The sequence below is a fragment of the Solanum tuberosum genome, unplaced genomic scaffold, assembly GCF_000226075.1.
Source record: "Solanum tuberosum cultivar DM 1-3 516 R44 unplaced genomic scaffold, SolTub_3.0 scf00127, whole genome shotgun sequence".
Lineage (NCBI taxonomy): Eukaryota > Viridiplantae > Streptophyta > Magnoliopsida > Solanales > Solanaceae > Solanum > Solanum tuberosum.
The window spans coordinates 522,148-543,544 of NW_006239058.1; the positions used below are offsets into that span (position 1 = coordinate 522,148).

Sequence of the window (21,397 nt, forward strand, 5' to 3'; positions counted from 1 at the left end):
ATTTTATGTCGGTGAGAATAATAAATTTTAAAAAGTAATGATGTGATTATAAATTTTATTTACATATGAAACAAATGGTTAGTAGATATAAATGTGGGGTTGTTTTAACAAAATATAAACTCATGGATCAATTGTTGTATTAAAATATCTCAAATCATGATATGGTGATTTCATATCATGGTTTTTGGAGAATATGATATCACCTCTCATGATATGGAATCATGAGATGAAATCAGCGTAAAATCGCATGTCCAAACGCTGATTTCATCTCACGATACCATATCGTGATATGATATCGCATGGCCAAACGCCTACTTAATATTACTTGTTATAAATATGTGAAAGTTGTCAGCCATATGTAAGCCCTTATAAAATTTATGCAAGACGAAGAATAATATATATATATAATAGGTGCACATTTATTATAAAAGCGTACAACCTACCTAAGGATATTGGATAGTCCAAAAAGTCTTATAAGCTAATACATATTTTGAATACGTTGAGTATCTAAAGATTAATGTGCTAGATTAGACTCAATTCTCTTTTAAATAAATTTACTTAAAGCTTAGAAGGACTTAGCAAGAGTCACCTTAATGAAACACTATCGACTAAGAATAGACAGGTGAAGTCTATAGACTAGTACTGTTCGAAAGCATATACATATACTATTATATGATTAGAGAAAGAATATCGAAGAATCCATAAATGAAGAATTAAAACTTTAATAAATAATCAATCAATAAAATAATGATAATGAAAAAAAATATTTAAAAGAATCCTCCTAACACTATTAACGAGTTCCTCAAGGCAAATAAAAAAGAAGTACTATCTAATAAACTAATATTACAAACTACATGTAATAAATTAGCCCGTCTTGACAATCTATGGGTATTAATTGTGATAATGTAATGTTAAATGTTTTAATTATAAATATAAATATATATATATATATATATATATAATATCCTTTCTACTAAAAAAAGAATATACTCCTTCCATTTCAAATTAATTGAATTGTTGAGGTGTTTCACACTCTTTAAGAAAAGAAGATTAAGACATAAATTAGATATAACTTTCCATTTTTACCCTCATTAATTATGTAAAATTTATAATTAAAATAACTAAATATTACTTAATCACTAATTTCAATACTAACTAATGAAGGATAAAATTGAAAGAATATTCGAAAAACAATCTTAAAAACTAAATAATTAAATTAATTTAAAAAATAAAAAATATCTCAAACAATTTAATTAATTTGAAATAGAGGAGTACTACAATAATATTTGCTGTTTAGAGAAAAATAGGAAAATAAAGAGACGCAGAAACGTGTGTGAACACACCAGTGATTTTTCCTTTTCCGAAAATGGCAAAAATGGGAAAGAGTTAAACTGGGGAAGGAGAACTGGTGTGAACTCACACTAAAACCCAAAATACAGTTCATACATGAAGCCTAAAATCCGAGTAAAGCTACAATCCAAATTTGTCACAATCTGCAATAAAGCTTAATGAGTACGTAGTTTTCTTCTTCATTCTTCCATTTCTCAGTCTGTGTTAACAGTTTTACATAGAAAAATCCGCTCCTCTACCAAAAACCCATGGAGAACAATCATCAACAATCGGCGGAGCCTCTGTACCCTGGTTACCCCTTCCACCAAATGCTGATGCTGCAGCAGCATGAACAGCTGCAGCTGCAGCAACAGCAGCAGGTGGAACAGCAAATGAGGATTTTCTGGAACTGCCAGCGTGAAGAAATTGAGGAGCTGGATGATTTTAAGCATCACCAGTTTCCCATTTCCAGGATCAAGAGGATTATAAAATCTGAAAACAATGTCCTCAAGGTGTCTGCTGAAACACCGATTTTGTTTTCAAAGGCATGTGAGCTCTTTGTTCTGGAGCTCACTCTTCGTTCCTGGTTTCACGCCCAGGAAAACAACCGTGGTACTCTTAAGAAAACTGACTTCGCTGCCGCTATTAGGCGGACTGAGATTTTTGATTTCCTTGCTGACGTCGTCCCTGCGGATGAGATCAATGAAGTGGCTACTGGTTTTGGGCCTGGCATGGTGGGGCCCACAGCAGGTGGTGGTTTTCCCTACTTTTATCCACCAATGGGACAGCTTGCTATGCCTGGGGTGATGCTAGGAGGGCCTGCTATGCCTGGGGTGATGCCAGGAGGGCTTGCTATGCCTGGGCCGATGCTAGGAGGGCCTGCTATGCCTGAGGTGATGATAGGAGGACCTGCTATGCCTGTGGTTGCTCCTTCAGTGTACGTTCAGCCTCCATTGCAGGCGTGGCAGCCTGCTGGTGATAATTCCAATGCTGGTGGAGGGAACGGTGGACAGGGTAACTTTGGTCCTTAAAGGTAACTTTGTCATTTCCTTAATTCACACCTAGGTTTACAAAAAAAATTAATTAATTGGTTAAGTCCATTGCTTTATTCCATTTTCGTTCAAGGTGGTAACTTTCTTCTTTTTCTGAGAACTGACAAAGGGAACGTTTTCCGCCGGAGGGGTTTGTCTCAATGGAAAAAGTATTCACTAAGTTTCCGCTCAAGGGGTTTGCTGTTAAAACTGCAACTTTTTTTGTTGTTTGTTTTTATTTCACTCTATCAGATAGTAGCTACAAACATTTTCGGTTTTTATATGTTTGCCTTCTTGCATTTAGGGAAATCTTAATTCTTAACTAATTTCAAGTGCAGTACTTGTATAATTTTTTGCACTCTCTCTACTTTTAAAAACAATTCTTTTTCTGCAATCTCTCATTGATGTTGCACTGTCTAGACTTTCATCAATGACTTCTTCTGTATTTTGCATTAGTGGAGAAAATGATTTGGCATATGTGGATTTTGTCGTATCCAAATTTATAGCAATAGATAGATATGCTTTCACACGATTGTTTGATACTGTATACTATAAAGGAGTTCATGATTGATTCTTTTAATTGGAAACCACAAGTTTCCTCACAGTGGCAAACATTATTGCTGTTGATGCCAAGATGGAGCCAAAGCGTATGTTTCAATTTTCTTACCAATGCAATGGTTATATATGCATGCTTGGGATATGCCATCCATAACCGTTACGGTGTTACCTATTATCCTGAGAAACAACTGATTTTTCTTTTGATAACATTTGTATTTATTTATTTTTGAAACTTTTAATTATTATTTTTTTGAAACTTAACATTTGTATTTCAGCAAGTACTAAGTACTGAAAAACCATCCTGAGAAACAACTGATATCTGATGTCTTTATCGGTGTTGCAAAGTACACCAGTAATTATTGGTCATGCTAATGCATATTGAACACGTGGCCGGTAGGTAAAGTGGGATTAAATTCATTTCTAACCCCATTGGCTCAAGAGTATGTCTTAGAGGAAAGTAAATCCAGAGTATATCCGAAGAACTAGGATAGTTGGATTTGGTTAGTTATAACCATTTTTTTTCTCCTTTTCTGTCGTTAGCGTGAATGACAAGAAAGAGAAACTAGGGCGGCTATGGTACCAAATGTTTGGGACTTTGCATGAGCAGTTAGCGCGTCACCCACTTTCTCTTCATGGTAGATGACTAGAAGCTCATGTGGTTTAAGGTTTTCCCACTTGGCTGGTTGGTGTTCATCTTCTGATGTGTGTCATGTGCCGTGCTTCTTCTCATTACTCTGTAAATTTATGTACAACATTTATTACTTGATAGAGAAAATGCATGGGGAAATTTGATGTAGATTGTTTATAGTATAGCTAGTTCATGGTGACTTTACCACCATCCTTGTGCTTTCATTCTTTGATACTGAACTTATCCTTGTAACAACCTCTATCCATTGCCCTATTTATTCCACCCCTCTCTTAAATCCCTATTCAGTAATCCGCTTGTATTCTTGTTATTTCACAGATTTGTGGCATGTCTTGATTTGTTTGATACGATTTTGCCTTCTTAGACTTTATCAAAAAAAAATGTTGGCATCTTAGTTCTCATATGACACGATTGCTGTGGTTGACTATGTGGTCTCTAAAAAAATGTTCTCAGTTCACAGTTTTCTATTGATGAGTAGTTTCTAGATGTTGCTGTACTTGTGAGACTAATCAGCTAATTTTTCTATTTATTTGCTGTAGTTTTTTCATATGATTCTGTTTGAGGATACAAGACACTGATTTGTCATTCATATGGTTCAATTTGTTAATTGTTTGTATTAAGTTTTCTATTTGATCTTGTTGCAGTTAAAGATCAAGTCGTCTGTTGAAGAGGCACAATGGAAGCTGAGTTACTAATGCTACAGGTCCTCTCAAATTTGAATGCACCTTAGGGAGTTCTGGTTTTTAGTGTAAAATAAACTTATCTTACTTCTCGCATAACAGTTGTGTTGTTTGACTTTAATCACTTGTCTTTATGCCCTTTAATGTTTTGACTATTGCTCCTTGCTATAGTGGTATGTTGGAGCCGCCAAGGCTTATTGGCTATAGGATGATTAGTAACCCTAGTGGGCAATTTACCTAGTGGACTATGATATAGACGCGGAACTTGGTGACTAGGGTAATTATGATTCCATTAATTCCATCATTTCTGCAATCTCAACATAACTAAATAAGCACAATTTTATTTTATTTTTTTGCAAAGCTTGGATGGCACAATTAGTCTAATTCGTTAGATTAAAATCACACTGACATAGATAAATCACTGAATCATAAACATGGGTGCACTCTAATACATACTACCAGTTTCATTAACGCAATACATTAATGAGTTCCCGCATTTGTTATAACTATGATATGTTTAAAAAGAGGGGAAATTTGGGTTATGACCTGATGTTTGGTCCATCTTGACCCAGTAATTACTCTGACTCGTTTTGATCCAACCCGCTCATTTGCCATCCCTTCAGTCATCTGTAATTCTTGATCATATGTCATAATCACTATTACATTTTTAAAGTAATGGGAATGCATTTGTTCCTTCTCTTCCTTACAATTCTTATCTGCTTCTGTCATTTCTTAGTGAATGTAAAGAGATAGTAGCTTTAATATTAAGCAGCATAGAAGGTTTCTCAAAAGACATTATTTTGTATGTCAGGTTATTCCCCACATATGGGAAATGATCAGATAAAAACAAGTTGTAACTTATAGTTTTGAGTCCCAACTTCTATATTTTGGACAGTGTCTGAGTGAAAACGTGATCACTCTGATATAAAACATTGTTCCCTCCAGTTTAGGTTAATCAGAATTCATGCTATTTTCTGCAGAATTGCAGTCTTAGACCTTTTGTAGAAGCATTGAGTAATATAACTCTCTGCTCAGCATTAGCAACAACATGGCTAAATCATATATCAGTCATTAAAATTTTATACCAGATTCTTAATCAACAACTCAATTCTAACTTCATTCTTGAAAAAGGAGGAAAAATAAAAACGTCATAAATAGTATTTCAATTTGATATTCAAAAAATAGAAAATTAATTTAGTAGATGGTGATCTGAATATTATTTGCATGTTCACCAAAAAACCAAGGATCAAATTGTTCAACACTAAATTTGTTTCCTTATTTTCTTGCATTGTTTTAGTAAGAAAGTCAAAGTTAACTGAATCTAAAATAGATTTTAGATATTATGATGAAGTCAAAATATGAATTCCTATTTATTAAAGAAAGTATAATTATAGTCAGAAATTCAAAACTTTTCTTAGATGTGATTTAAAAGACTGAAGAAAATATAATGAAGAACTTTAACAAGGAAAATTGCAGTTAATGTATATAGCCCAACTCTCTATTACAGTAGTAAAACATGGCTAAATCGTATATCAGTCATTAAAACTTTACACCAGATTCTTAATCATCAACTAAGTGCGTGCTAAATTTATTGTCACTATGTTAGTTAAAAAAAGTTTAAGGTAAATGAAAACTAAGGACTGCATTCTTGAAAAGGGAGGAAAAAGAAGAACGTCATGAATAGTATTTTCAATTTGATATTCAAAAAATAGAAAAGAAGGTTAGTAGATGGTGATGTGAATGTTTGTATTTGTAACTTCACCAAAAATCCAAGAACCTAAATGTTCAACACTATTTTTTTCCCTTATTTACTTGTGTCCTTTTAGTAAGAAAGTCAAAGTTCACTAAATATGAAATAGATTTTAGATATTATGATGGAGTTAAATATGAATTCCTATCTATTCATGGAAGTATAATTATAGTCTAAAATTCAAAACTTTTCTCAGAATGTGATTTAAAAGACCGAAGAAAATATAATAAAATAACTTTAACAAGGAAAATTACAGTTGATGTATATATCCCAATGCTCTATTCAGCAGTAGCAAAACATGGCTAAATCATATATCAGTCATTAAAACTTAACAATTGATACTTAATCAACAACTAAGAGCTAACTTCATTGTCACACTGTTAATTGAAAAGGTTAAGGTAAATGAAAAATAAGAACTTAATTCTTGAAAAAAGAGGAAAACAAAAAAACTCATAATTAGTATTTTCAATTTGATATTCAAAAAATAGAAAAGGAAGTTAGTAGATCGTGATCTAAATATTAGTATTTGCACCTTCACCAAAAAACCTAGTGTCTTTTTTTCTTTATTTACTTGCATTTTTTTAAGTAAGAAAGTCAAAGTTAACTAAATCTAAAATAAATTTTAGATATTACGATGAAGTCAAATATGAAGTCCTGTCTATTCAAGGAAGTAAATTTTATAGTCAGAAATTCCTAACTTTTCTCAAGATGTGATTTAAAAGATTGAAAACAAAAATATAAGGAAGAATATTCGCAAGGAAAATTACAGTTAATGTATATAGCTCAGCTCTTTGTTCAACAGTAGCAAAACATGGCTTAATCATATACCAGTCATTAAAACTTAATAATTGATACTTAATCAACAACTAAGAGCTAACTTCATTGCCACTAATGTTAATTTAAAAAAGTTAAGGTAAATGAATACTAAGGAGTAAGGACTTTATTCTTAAAAAAGAAGGAAAACGGAAAACCTCATAAATAGTATTTTCAATTTGATATTCAAAAAATAGAAAAGGAAGTTAGTAGATCGTGATCTTTATTTGTGCCTTCACCCGAAAACCAAGAAAGAAAATCTTCAACACTAATTTTTTTTCCTTATTAGTTGCATTCTTTTAGTAAGAAAGTCAAAGTTAACTAAATCTGAAATAGATTTCAGATATTATGACGAAGTCAAATCTGAAGTTTCATCTATTCAATGAAGTAAATTTTAGTCAGAAGTTCATAAATTTTCTTAGGATGTGATTTTAAATATCGAAAATAATTTAAGGAAGGAAACATCTTTCCAGACTCCTAATTCACCTTCATAAACTCTGATTTTGTCTTGGAACGTCCCATAACTAGATCCATAACAGGGACCGTAAAATATTTTCAGCTTTCAAGTTTGTAGTTTTAGTGACTTGTATTTTTGTAATGTTTGTTTTACAGGGTTTGAAGAGTTGAAGACAGTTAGTTAATCTCCATAGTATTTATGTGAATAAACTTCACACGATAGCCAGGTCGTCGAGTGTTGCTCCATTTGCTGGTTGAATCTGAAGGAGACAATAAAGTTTTCTTGTTTGTGACCTGCCAAAGTTGTAGGCTAATGGAATGTAATAAAGACATTGCTGGAGCTCAAAATTTTTGCTTTGAAGGCTCAAAATCGGTTTCCAGGCCTTGATGGTCTTTCTCAGTTCCTGGAGGTGGTGGCTGTTTATGTTGCTCATGATAAAAAGACTTATGGTGAAGTGGATATTTACAGTGTTCTTTCTCTCGAGCTCTCAGCTAATGATGAAACAATAAGGAAACACTACTGAAGGCTTGCTCTAGCTCTTCACCTTGATAAAAATAAATCTGTTGGGGGCAGATGGGGCGTTTAAGATTATATCTGAAGCGTGGAGTTTGTTTTATGATAGAACCAAAAGAATGATGGATGACAATACGCATGCTACGAGGAATGCATCCATGCAACGCAATCGGCACGAATTTCATAATTTCTCCATGAACCGAGCAAGTGCAAGAAACTCAACAAATGCTAATTTCCAGCCCACCCCAGTGGCTCCCAGACATCAAAAGTTGAAACATTCTGGACATCTTGCAATACACGCCAGATGCCTAATGAATACTTAAAGCGTCACCTAAACAAAAGTATTATGTGCCCCAAATGTCACCGGCCCTTTAGGGCAAGGGTGGTAGGTGTTCCCATGAAAATTCAAGCTGCTTCTTTTTCGTGGTCTTCCAGCCAGCAGCAGCAGGGTACAAACTATCCTGCTTCCATTAGATTTTCTGTTTCAGGTGTGAAGATCCCTACAGCTTCAAATTCAGTACAGTACAATCTGGTTATTCTGGCTTTGGCTCAACAATTAGAGCAAACATTCAGAAGGATCAAGTTTTTAAGAAGAGCGATGCAAATAGTGTGCATGCCACTACAGCTGGGCAAGCTGCACACCCCGGCCAGCCAGCTGGTGGAAACTTGAAGAGAGCTAATGCAGAAGCAGCTCTGTGTGCCAGGAGACTTTTCTGAAGAAAAACAATTCATTCATGAAAAACTGATGCAGGTCTTGTTCCTGATTCAGTTTCCACTTGTTCAGAAGCTGATAGGCTAATATAAAAGAGATGCATAGATGAGTTGAAGTCAAAATTTCAAAGAGAAGGAATGGTAAATGAATTGGCTGCAAAAGGTGAATCTAGCAGCCAAGAAAACATGCATGGAAATGAAAATGGTGTTTTGAGAGCAGAGAGGGCTACCATTGTGGTAAGTAACAAGCCCAGGAGTTCAGGGGAGTTGTCCAATTTAGAAATTCGCAGTATGCTGGCGAAAAAGGCTAGGATGGATCACCAAGAAGCTTAAAGAATGGAGCACAAATGCTACTTCTCAAACTTCATCTGAGAAGGAAAGAGAAGTGGAAAAGAAGAAGCAAATTGCACGTGAAGTTATCAAAAATGATCTAAGAAGGGATAAAACTGCTCATGATGCTGTGGTGGATCCAAAATAGCATACGAGCAGAAAAAATGGCTGGTCTTTAGTGCTCTGTTTGATTTAGAACCAGAAGCTACGTCAATGACTGTTCCAGATCCTGACTTCCATAATTTCGACAAGGATAGACTGGAAAAATCTTTTGATGAGAATCAAGTCTGGGCTGCTTATGATACTGATGATGGCATGCCACACTATTATGCTCTGATTCGCTATATGATATCTAAAAATCCATTGAAAGTGCAATTGAGCTGGTTGAACTCCAAAAACAACTCCAAACTCTTCCCAATTAATTGGGTTGGTTCTGGCTTCCTCAAGACCAGTAGAGATTTCAGGATAGGCAAGCAAGAAATCAATAAGACGCTCAATTCTTTTTCCCACTAGGTCAAGTGGGTGAAAGGGGCTGGAGGTGTTATCCAAATTTTCTCTAGAAAGGGGCATGTTTGGGCTCTGTACATGCATTGGTCTCCTAAATGGAATGTGCTAACTTCAAATGATATGATACACAACTATGATATGGCGGAAGTGCTTGGCAACTGCACTGAGAAGGAAGGTGTCACTGTTATTTCATTAGTCAAAGTAGCTGCTTCACGTCGGTATTCCATCAGCATTTGGACCCTAATATCTTCATATTCCAAGGAAAGAGATGTTTCACTCTCTTATCAGGTCCCTTCTTATTTGCTCATAGGTCAAAAAGCTCCAAATGCTCCCATTGGTTGCTGGGAGTTGGATCCTGCAGCCCTGCCCTTGGAACTTTTTTTTTTTTTTTGAACTTGGTAACTTTGTATTATATCACAAAAGTACATACAAATGCACTTTTGAGATGTACTCTAACCTTATATACAAATGCACTCCAGACTCCACTTCTCTATTTCTATATTGAGTTATAGAAGCAGGGTCTTTTGAGTATAATTGTTTACACCAAAAACATACAAAATGTAGTTCAGTTTAACTTCCTGCACACTTTTTTCTTTGCCTTCAAAACATCTGGAATTTCTCTCTTTCCAGATTGCCCATCATATTGAAGCAAGGATGATTCTCCATCTAATTCTGTCTTTTGCAAGGACACTTGCCTCCTCCCAGCTATATAAGGCCTCAGTAACTCTCCTAGGCATAGTCCAGGTTATGCCTTTAAGGCTCAAGAAAATCCTCCAAAGCTGTTGAATATATTTGCAATGTAGAAATAGATGGTTTACAGTTTCTAAGGTTTCCCACATAGGAAACACATAGAGCATAAGGTTATCCCCCTTTTCATTACATTGTCCTGAGTCAGGGTAGCTTCTTTAGCTAGCAGCCAAATAAAGCATGAAACTGTGTGAAATTCTACACTTCCATATTTGTTTCAAGGCCAGATGGGGCTCTGTTGGCTTGATTGATCCATCTACCTGTAAGCTGAATGTACTTTGACTCTCCTCTATTGTTGCCTTTCCACCAAAGCATATCCCCATTTGCCTAAAGTCCAGTAAAGTTTCACGATCCAAAGTATACCCTAGGTGTAACATGGCGTATAGAACCCCAAAAGACCCTGCACAAGCCACTTAGAATACATCATACAAGATAAAAGAATTATAGATTTCAAAAGAAACATTTTCATCAACATAGAAAAGTTTGACAAAGCGGAAGTATAACATAGTCTCAACAAGCCATCTAAACATCAAAATAAGTGGTTGGGACGTATCCCATATACCACATACATCATCTGAAAACTATATAAGGCCTCGGAACATGAGGACTCACAAACTTTTGAATTCGATAGAGTGATCAACTAGCCACAAGTGTGAGAGGTAGAAGCGTTGGACCCTACATTAATGAGACAATGTAGGCACACGTATGCATTAGTACATGGAATGTACCAAGTATGGGACAATATGCATAAAATAGACATGGTAGCATGAATAGCTTAAATCATGTTGCATGACCAATATTTAATCATTCAAAAGCTTAGAGGAGCAACAACATATAAATCATAAGATATGGTCAATACATTTGAAATAAAAGACCTAAGAAAGCTTTGAAGAAACATATTCGTATTTGTGGGATATTAGCTTTAATCGACAATAAGACCATGAGAATTGGAATCCGGTATATCCCTCATACCGAAAGAATGAGATTCTACTTGCCAAGGTAGAATCCGTACACATCATCTTTTATTAAAGTGGATCCACTAGCTAGGTCACTTAAGACAATCCTACGGGGGCATGTAGTTAGGGACTAGAGGTTGCTACTAAAGACTACCCTATTTGAGCCTCCAACTCAAAGCCCTCTCGGTGCTAAGTCTAAATCTCAAACGGAATAGATAAAATCAAAGGCAATGATCAATACCAATGCATATCTTAAAGATCAAAACATAGAATAGCTCCTTAAATTACAATTCAACCATAGGTGAGAACCTTTCACCAATGTGAATCCATAGGTGAGAAATACTTTCACAATCATGATCATATTCGTATATGAGAAAACCTTTCACAACACCATTGATACTTTCATCTAAAAGCACCCTATCATCATAAACATCATTTTCATAAGACATGCATAATTCTTCGAAATTCATAGTTCATGAATTTTGAATAAGTTCATAATTAAAAGTCATAAATCATGCTTGGGTTCATATAATATCAACTAGATATCATGTAATTTACATCAAATCATGCAATAGAAGACTAATCAACAATAAAAATCATAATTGAATGAAACCATGTAGAACTAGGAAGAACCCTAATTTGATCAATTGAAATTGGATTGAGAAATTGAAAACCTTAGGACTCCATGGAGGAATGGACTCTATAGGTAAATATTCACATACCTTGTTACTCAAAGTCCAAAATGAGTGGTGAATGGAAGACCTTGGAGTGAACCCTAGCTTCTTCTTTCTTAGGTTCAGAGGAATTTATGAGGGTGAATTTGGTTGAGTTTTGGGGAAATAGGAGAATGGGTTTTAAGTGGGTAGATTTAGGACTTAAAGTTTTATATAGGGATAGAAGCAAAAATGGAATAGTATAGTCTTAAAACATTTAGGAAATGACCCAAAAGCCCCTAAAGAATTAAATACCAAACTAGTCTACAGGTCAGACCTACAGACTTGGTAAACTGTAGACCAAGTAGTGGGACCTTAAAATCACCCAAGTTTTGACGAGACCTTTCGATGGTCCATAGGACTTCCTACGGTCTATAGATCCTAACCATAAAACTCCACTTTAACCCCAAAATTTCAAGTTTGGATAGCTTCTATGGAACACATCTACGATTCGTAAACCATACGACGGATCAGCCGTAGGATAAGGTACTGGGGATTTTCAAAAATTATCTCCCCTATTTCTACGAGACTGGTCTACGACCTGTAGAAAGTTCTACGAACCGTAGACTGGTCTCATAGACCTGAGCCAGTATCCAAAAATTCATGCACTTATTCCTTTTTTGAAATCCGAGGTGTTACATAAAGTTTACAACCATGTTGAGGAGTTCTATCAATGTCATCACTTCCCAGTCATTTGGCTGTCTCTTGAGGATGAAATTCCACCTTTGTGGTGTCAAGAGTTCTGCAATAGTCCTTTGTTGGAACATTGCCAAATTATAACTATCAGGGAAAAGGGTTTCCAGGTTACCTTTCTCATGCCATTCATCCTTCCAAAATTTGATCTTGTTCCTATTCCCTACTTTCATCTTGAAGTTGGGTTTAACTTCCTCCCATAAGACTCTAATGGATCTCCGTAAACTGGTCCCATAAGGTGTGGTCACAACCTTAGTCATCCAATTGTCTTCATCCTCATATTTGGTACATATCACTCTTCTCCAAAGTGTTTGGTTTTCATTTGAGTATTTCCACAGCCACTTCCTTAAGAGTGCTTATGAAGCTTCAAATTCTTTATTCTCAGACCACCATTCTTCTTTCCAGTTGTCACTGCATTCCATTTTACTAGATGCAAACCTATATTCTCTTTGTTTCCTTGCTATAAGAACTTCTTTCTTATGTTGTCTAGCCTTTTAGTGATCCTTGCTAGGATGGGAAATAGAGACAACATGTATGTTACGAGGGCATCAAGAATTGAACTAATGAGGGTTAGTCTTCCCCCTCTTGATAGATAGTGAGTTTCCTATATGGCCAGCTTCTTCTCACACTTCTCTACCACACCATTCCAAATTTCTAAGGACTTGGATTTTGTTCCCAATGGCATACCTAAATAAGTTGTAGGTAGAATACTTGCTTCACCCAGGATTGAAGCTAACAAGTACATATTGTTGACTTCATTAATAGGATGCATAAAGCTTTTTCTCCGGTTAATGTGCAACCCGGATACACCTTCAAACAACACCAAGATCACCCTTAAGTACTTCAATTGGTCTTCCTAAGCTCCACAAAAAATCAGTGTATCATCTGCAAACTAAAGATGTCACTTCCAAGCTTTTGGTTTCCTCTCTAGCCATATCAAAACCTTTTATACATCCTCTCATATTGGTTGCCTTGATCATGTTATTTAGTCACTCCATAGTAATTAAGAACAGAAAAAGAGACAATGGATCACCCTACTTGAGTCCTTTTTAAGTTTGAAAGAAACCTACAGAGACCCATTAATCAGAATAGAGAAGCTAACTGTAGAAATGCAAAAGCTGATCTAGTTCAACCACTTCTGTTCAAATCCCATCATCTCTAACATCTTCAGAAGGTACTTCCAATTAACCGAATGAAAATTGCTAAAAGAGAAGCTCAGGGAAAAGTTGCAATTACTTCAGACTTAGAAAGGACATGTAGTGAAAGCAAGGAGACAGAGAAGTCCTATGTGGTTGACATCAACAATGTGACGAAGGGCGAAAAAACTCCCAGAGGAATATGGTCCTAACGGTGCAAGCAAATTGGCTAGACACTTCAAACATTCCATTTATGAGGTTCTTCAAACGTTGCAGACATAAGAACTACTTCTAGAGGTTCCCTAATGAATTTCACTGTAACACCCCAAACGTTGCAGACATAAGAACTACTTCATTTACTTGTAGGGTTATATAGGGTGATTCTTAAATTGCCCATATGTGTGAAGGTAAATTCTTTAGTGTGAGAATGATTTTGGATATCAATTAAGGTCACTAGAAACTTCTAGCACAAAGTAGAGTTGAAAGTTTCCTTACTAATTAAGTTTTGATGTAAGATTTCTTTTGGGTCAACTTCAAACGATCACATATCTCTTAGAATATAAAGAATTACGTGGCCCATAACCTATCAAATTAAAGGTATTTGAATCTTCTTTCCAATGCCACCAATTTCGCAACAATTCGAGCTTTGAGTAAAAAGTTATGACCATTTTAGTAACCTGATACACTGCAGTGAAGAATTAGCCGACGGAAAAACATTAAAAAGGGTCGTTTTTGTCTTTTTACCTCTTAAGAAAACCCTAAACAATTTTTTTGACTAATTAAAGACCCAAAACAATAAGATTTTCATCTCTTAATTCATCATTCTCTTCTCTCTCAAACCCTAAGGCAAAATCAAAGTATAAGACTCCATTCAAGATTCTTCCAATCTTTTTCAAGATTTTTCTTCAAGGTAAGTCTTTCTCCAAGAATTCCATTCTTTCCAACTCAAATTCCTCTGTACAATTATGAATCACTAATGAAAATCGTAATTCTTGGCCATAGAGATTTCAAGAAAATTATTCAAGAATCTCAAGAAAGGTTTTCTTGATTGTTCTCCTTCAAGCTAGGGTTTCAGGGATTCTATTCAAATTCTTTTTCAAGATTCTTCAAGAACCATGTTCTTTCAGGTATATAAGGCTATCATAGTATTGGACTAGTTCGTCCTCATGCCCTACATCTACTTTTAAATCAGTGAAAGAGTAATCTAGGATTCTATCCCTAGATTTGAGTATTTTGAGATGAGATTTGAGTTCTTGAGTTCCTTATTCTTTTGAAATTCTATTCCAAATTATTGAATTGTTATATGTTATGCATTAAGATTCTTGAGTTGATTCGTTCATGTCTATATTTCAACATGAACCCTATTAATTGAGTATTCTTGAGATGAGTAGTATCATTGAGTTATGAGTTCTTGAGTTCAGAGTATTAAGTTTTCTACATTGCTATTAAGATCCCTGAGTTGAGTCGTTCATGTCCATAATTCCGCATAAACCTTATGAAATGAGTTATAAATCTTGAGAATTTTTTTAAAGCCAACACTTGAGTTTTAAATTGAGTTTTTGAGAAAGTAAAGATGAGTTTTGAGAAAGAGTTTCTAAAACATGATTAGTATGACAATCGAGTATGCCATCAATATTTAAGCAGTATGATATCTCGATATACCATCAATGTTTATGCAGTATGACTTTTCGGATCATCAATGATCATATTACAATATGATTTTGATATATTTTTGAGAACGAGTTTTCATGTATGAATTGAGTAAGAGTATAAGGGAACTAAGTATTCCCCAAAGGTGTTAGTTTTTACAATGATAAAAGAGAAACTTTGATTTCTAAATGAGTTATGAGTTCAGAAGATATTTCAAGAGCAGTTACCTCTTTTAAAAGGATAGTTTGAACAATTATCTCAAACCAGAGAAAGAGTATGTTTTTAAACATTGAGCATGAATATATATTATTGAGAATAGTATTGAGCATCAATATGGGGATGAGTTCAGACAACTCACTTTCCTAATAAACCATGTATGCCAACATGAGTACAAGATCATACTTTTTAGATGAATCATAAGTGCCTTCGGGCAGAGCTTAGTGGATCCACTTAATTGAGGTGTTCTATACCTCGGCAAGGTGTAGGTTAGTTTCGGTAGCGTGGGTGAGACGTTGTATCATTACTTAGCTCTTAGTGATTGTTGTCGGTTAGAGAATCTCCCTAATAGAGTTAAAAGTGTATTTTTATTATATCACTTATTATGTCGAGGCGTTTTTGTTAAGTTTTAAATGATTTCATTCCTTTAACCCTTTACATTCAGTTGAGTTTATGCTTTATCTATTACAGTTATATCAATTCAGTTATTTGTTATTCAGCTATATTACATACTCGTACATACAATGTACTGATGTCATTCGACCTGCATCAGATACAGGTTCTTAGAATCCTCAACAAGAGTCCGTTGAGATCACTTCATCTGCTCGTCAGCTTTTGAGTAAGACCTCTTTGCTTTTAGAGGACTCTATTTTTATGAGTTGTTAGTAGTAGTTCCCTTGAGGAGTTGCGTGTCTTGTCCCGACACTCATCTTTGTATTGTAGAGGCTTCATAGATAGACAGTTTTGGAGAGTCTTTCAGTTTCAAATATTTTATTTAAAATTATGTTTCATACTCAATATATTCAGCGAAATTTTGAGATTCAATAAACTGTTTTAAACGTTTCTTTCAATTTGATGCTTATGTATGCTTGAATTAGTCTTTCGCTTGTAGTTAGCCAGGATGAGTGTTCGCTTGAGGGCCAGCAATGGTTCTCGAGTGCCGGCCACATTCAGGCTATAGGCTCGGGTCGTGACATTCACGATTACACCACTTGGAGTAGCACTCATGCCTTAACATTCTATTTGCTTTTTGGAACCATGGTGTTTCCCAGGATAAGAAAAATGAAATTGATTCTAGAGTTGTCATGACTACACATGCCATTTTCCATGACATTGGTGAGCCAAATCAGGAGAAGAAGTATTTCAATATAGTTTTGGTCATTCTAGCCGATATCAATCAGTTCTTAAGTCGATGCAAGAATAGACACCGATTTTTCCAAGGATGTAACCTCTTACTTCAATGGTGGATGTCCAAACATCTAACTAGGAGAGGAGAAAAGGGTAAACAAAATTTGGGAAAACAGGACAGGCAGGATAGTATAACTTCCCATGAATCATGTTTAGTCTTCGAAGTTTCAGAACTAAGGAACTTTTCCCTAAGCTTCTCTTTCAACGTCTGTCATGATTCTAGGAAGTTCCAAGGGTTGCAAGATCCAACAACCAGTGGGAGCATTTGGAGCTTCTTGGCCTTTGAGCAAATATAAAGAGACCTGATAAGAAAGTGAAACATCTCTTCCCTTGGATTCCATGAGTGTTATCTAACAACCTATATTGACATTTATAAATATTTCTTATACTTTTTTATAGTTTTTATCTTTTAACATATTATTTCAAGTGTGACTTAGAATTTTGAATGATCCTATAAAAGCCATAGTCCATGTATATTAGTAACTCTAATAGTCTAGAAAGTAGTTCTCGTGCATATCCTGAAGCCAATTATGACCTTTAAAGATTAAAAGCAGGGTTTTTTTTTTGGTTTCCCACTCAGTGTCCGGAGCCCACAATGGATCTTCCACTAAATCTAGATCGCACATTGCAGGGCCCATTCAGGATTGACAGAGCAACACGATTTTCTCCATACCCAGGGTTTGAACCCGAGACTTCTGGTTATGGGTTGAGCAAAAATCAAGTTGTAATTGTTTTAACGAGAAGTGATTTTAATACATTGCACGTTAATTACGTTACTGCAAAAAAAAAATTATTCTATAGATGAAATTTGTCATATTTGTGGAATGGAGCCTGAAACCTTAGAGCACATTTTTCATTTGTATGTCATGTAAAAGATGACCCCGACACTTAGGCCGAATTTGCATGATATCTTATATTTTGTTGCTTGATGAAAAAAATTAGTTTTGGAAGTTTAGTTTTTATTTCTGATGTAACTGGCAGTACATATCTATTTTATGGATGATGTGAAAGGTAGAACAACAACAACATATCCCGTGTAAGCCCACAAGTGTGGATTTGAAAGGCTAGTAATAGATGTATTTTTAAATTCAGTTCTATGGAGTGAAAGGTGATGTATTATCCAAAGCCTTGTTTGATTTGACGAATTTATAACTAGGTGAATAATGTTAAATGCTATTCGAGATGTTGTTAACGTTAATTTACTATTTTTTCTCCCGAGTTGTGGTGCTTTGTGTTGGTACAGATGGTAGCCTTGAAGGCTAATGGTGATATGATTCATGTCTGTGGTAGTCCAATTCATTTTGTTGGAGAAGTCATAATAGCTTGAGTGTTGTCAATAACAAAAACAATTCAAATGGCTGCTAAGTATGATTGGAAAAATATAAGTATTTTGTTATATTCGTCAACAATGATTCAAATTGCCAGTTGAGACTAAGTTGAGGTGTTTAGATGTGCACTCTCAAAGTTGGAGTGCTTACTTGCCAACTGAAGCCAAGTTTGAGTGTTTGTTTATATATTATGCCTTTGATTAATGCATATTATGTTTTTCGGTAAAAAAGGTGATTTTGTTAATTGCTTTGAATAATTTATATACAATCTTGAGACAATTTTTTTAAAATTGTGCATTGTATTGAGTGTGCCACGATTTACAACATAGAGATTGTTGGAATCCTACTAATATTGACTCATGATATACAATGCGCCTGTACATGGACAAATAAAAGGAATAAAAAGGCTGCGTATCGGACAAATAAAAGAAATAAAAAGGTCGTGTTTTGGACAGTGCAACTGAAAGCCCTGCTACTTGATTGAAAGTGAGAAACGGTGGTTACAATTCTCCTATTTAAGGGTTTTGATTGCCCTCACCCTGGTGTTTCCTCTGTTCCAGAAGGTACTAATTCTTTCTTCTCCGTTGTATTCGATTTCTAGTACTGCATTTTTTCTTTGATTTTTAGCTGCTCTCAATCGTTAAAACCCATGAATTGCAAAAATGGGGGTATGTCGAAAAATGCTAATAGCTGATTTGAGTGATGAGCTACCTTAAAAATGGAAGGATCATAGTTGCATTAATACCTTGATCGGCAACATTTGTTGTTTCTGCTTTGATTGTTAGAATTACTAGACCCCATAACATGAATGTAGGCGATATAAGAGAGGCGCAACCCTAGTAATTGAACGGTCATGGTTATGTTACCTATCTGGGCAAAACTTCATTAATTGTTACTCCCTTGTTCAAATCCCACCAGAGACAAAAAACACTAGGTGATTCTTCCCCTTTGTCCTAGCCGACAAGAGTTACCTCTACTTGTTGCTGGTGGGAGGTGGCAGGTAACCCGTGGAATTAGTCGAGGTGCACGAAAGCTGGCCCAGACACCACGGTCTTTAAAAAAAATTATTATTTCCCTCAGTTCAATTTGTTTTTCCTACTTTTCTTTATAGTCCATTTCAAAATGAATGTCCTACTTTCCTTTTTTAGCACATATCAAGATTCAAAAGTATTTTTTACTTTTCTGAACTCCGTGCAAGTCAAAATAAGACAAACAAATTGAAACGGAGGTAGTAGTACTTATCTTTATCTTTTTTGAGCTTTACACATATCAAGATTCAGTCTATTATCTGCTTGGAATTTTGATCCACCACCCCCTCTTTGTTAGCTGCTTCTGCATTCACAAGTTCAATTTGTTGTTTAATGTTGTGTGTATAACGTTCCGTTTGCGCTTACCACACTAGATTACGCGGGTCTATTCTTGAAAATACAAAGGTAGTCGAAAGAAGCAGCTAAAGGGAGATTGACCATCAAGTTGCCTAGATAGGAGTTGCATCATTTATTTTTGACATCTTAATATGCCTTGGTCCACCATTTCATCTATTGTTTTTATTGGGTTTTTTTTTCTTCTAAAGTTAAACTTCTAGTTGATATTTTCATGAGTTTCATATGCTATGTAGGATTTAAGAGTTGTTCGGGAAGCATACTTTGTATACGGAGGAGATGGAACGGGCGAATGAAGCATGTGATAAGTGCAAGAAGGACTGCCTGTTGATTCATAGAAAGAGGGTTCCTTCTTTCTGCAAAACAATGACTGACAAAAGTTGCTTACAAGTTCTGGTAAAGTGTGATTCTTGTGTGCACTTATTTTCGCGACTTAGTTTAAAGTACTCGTTTTAAATATATAGTTGGTTTTGATCACCATATGTGCAATTAGTTGTTCTTGTAGTCAATTGGCTACTTGTTGATGACATCGTTTTGCTTGACATTTGAAGACTAACCTTTAATTTTTACTCTAGTTTTTTTTTTCCTCATCAATGTACTGAAAATTTGTGAAATATTCAAAGAACCAGTTACATTTCGGGATGTCAACTTTTGAGCATACCCTCTAGGTTCATGATTGTACTTCCAAGACATCTTGAGGGACTCAATCCTAAGTCTTTACCAAGGAAAGATACAACACCATAGCTAACTAGCACGCTTAAAGAAAAAACTCTCTTTTTTCTCCATAGAAAACCTTTCAAACACTCCTAAAAAAAGTATAGTATCATAACACCGTATTTAAAGCAGCCCCACACACAGAAGACTGTTATAGTATTAAAACTCATCCTTGTTTTTTCAGATCGTAAAATTAGATTATTACTTTAGTCCAAGAGGATTAGCAGATTCCTGTGAACTCAGAAAGTCAAAGTTCAAACTTCAAGAATATCTCTTAGGATCTAAACTTGGAATGAGGAGATAATAAGCTCCAAAAATTTTAAACTTTGACATAGTTACAAAACTTGCTGGTCTATTAAAACCATTAAACACCAGAAAAGAAGAACTTATTTTGATGAAAACATGGTCTTGCTCATGTTCAGAACTTTCTGACAAAATTTCATTTGAGATAAGATTCAATTTGAACCTTTCCCATCTGAAATTAACTGATTAATAAAGTACAACTCGTAAGCGATAAATTTCAAGCGAATGCTCTTCTGAAAGTGAGACTGGTATTCACTTGATGTAAAATTTAAGACGATAATGAATCAGTGATCCAAACTTTGACAATCAAATTGAAGAAGAACTTGATCAGGAAGCATGACAAATGTAATGATTTTGAGAGAAGATGCCCCATGAGGTGCAGGATTTGTACCTACTAAGGAGGCACGGTCAAAGTGGTAATTATGTGAGCTGTAAGTTTTCCACATTAAAATTTTTGAGACAAAGCAACAACAACAACAACAACATGCCCAGTGAGATCCCACTAGGTGGGGTCTGGGGAGGGTAAATTGTACGCAGACCTTGCCACTACCTCGTGGAGGTAGAGAGGCTGTTTCCGGGAGACCCTCAGCTCAAGAACAACAAATCTAAGTGACATGAGAGATATATATAAAACATAGCAGCCAATACAAACGATAGCGTATAATCAACAAATGAGACAGTAACAACAAGAAAGTAATGCGATGCGTGAAACGCAGTAAACAACATACGGCTAGGACTACTCCAAACGCTAACAACCCATACCCTCGCGAGGGACGGCAACACGCTAACCCTACTAACCTTCCACCTTAATACGCGACCTCCACTCCTTCCTATCTAGAGTCATGTCCTCGGTAAAGTGAAGCATAGCCAAGTCTTGTCTAATCACCTCCTCCCAATACTTCTTGGGCCTACCTCTACCCCTCCGCGTACCCTCTACCACCATTACCTCGCACCTCCTCACTGGGGCGTCTGCGCTCCGTCTCTTCACATGTCCAAACCATCTCAGTCTCGCTTCCCTCAACTTGTCCACCACAGAGGCCACTCCC

At 35.5% G+C, this 21,397-nt stretch overlaps 2 protein-coding genes across 3 annotated transcripts in view; both read left to right on the top strand.

Annotated features, from left to right (window-relative positions):
- Positions 1 to 1,343: 1,343 nt before the first annotated feature.
- Positions 1,344 to 9,540, top strand: LOC102581099 (nuclear transcription factor Y subunit C-1-like). Of its 2 annotated transcripts, XR_367578.2 has the most exons (3): positions 1,344 to 2,362; positions 4,209 to 4,267; positions 7,420 to 9,540. XR_367578.2 is itself a non-coding variant. In XM_006351399.2 (2 exons), exon 1 carries the CDS (start codon positions 1,599 to 1,601, stop codon positions 2,358 to 2,360), a length of 762 nt encoding a protein of 253 aa, XP_006351461.1. In that variant the 5' UTR covers positions 1,344 to 1,598; the 3' UTR covers positions 2,361 to 2,362; positions 4,209 to 4,365. The 2 variants fall into 2 exon arrangements, 1 of the variants encoding a protein (XP_006351461.1); XM_006351399.2 differs by lacking the exon at positions 7,420 to 9,540 and having other exon boundaries at positions 4,209 to 4,365.
- A 6,742-nt stretch (positions 9,541 to 16,282) lies between these two features.
- LOC102581541 (B3 domain-containing protein REM16-like) overlaps positions 16,283 to 21,397 on the top strand; it is a 15,207-nt gene continuing 10,092 nt past the window's right edge. The window contains exons 1-2 of the mRNA XM_006351400.2: positions 16,283 to 18,515; positions 19,571 to 19,730. Coding sequence (XP_006351462.1) covers positions 19,614 to 19,730 — 117 coding nt within the window. The 5' untranslated portion in view covers positions 16,283 to 18,515; positions 19,571 to 19,613. The remainder of the gene's footprint in view (positions 18,516 to 19,570; positions 19,731 to 21,397) is intronic.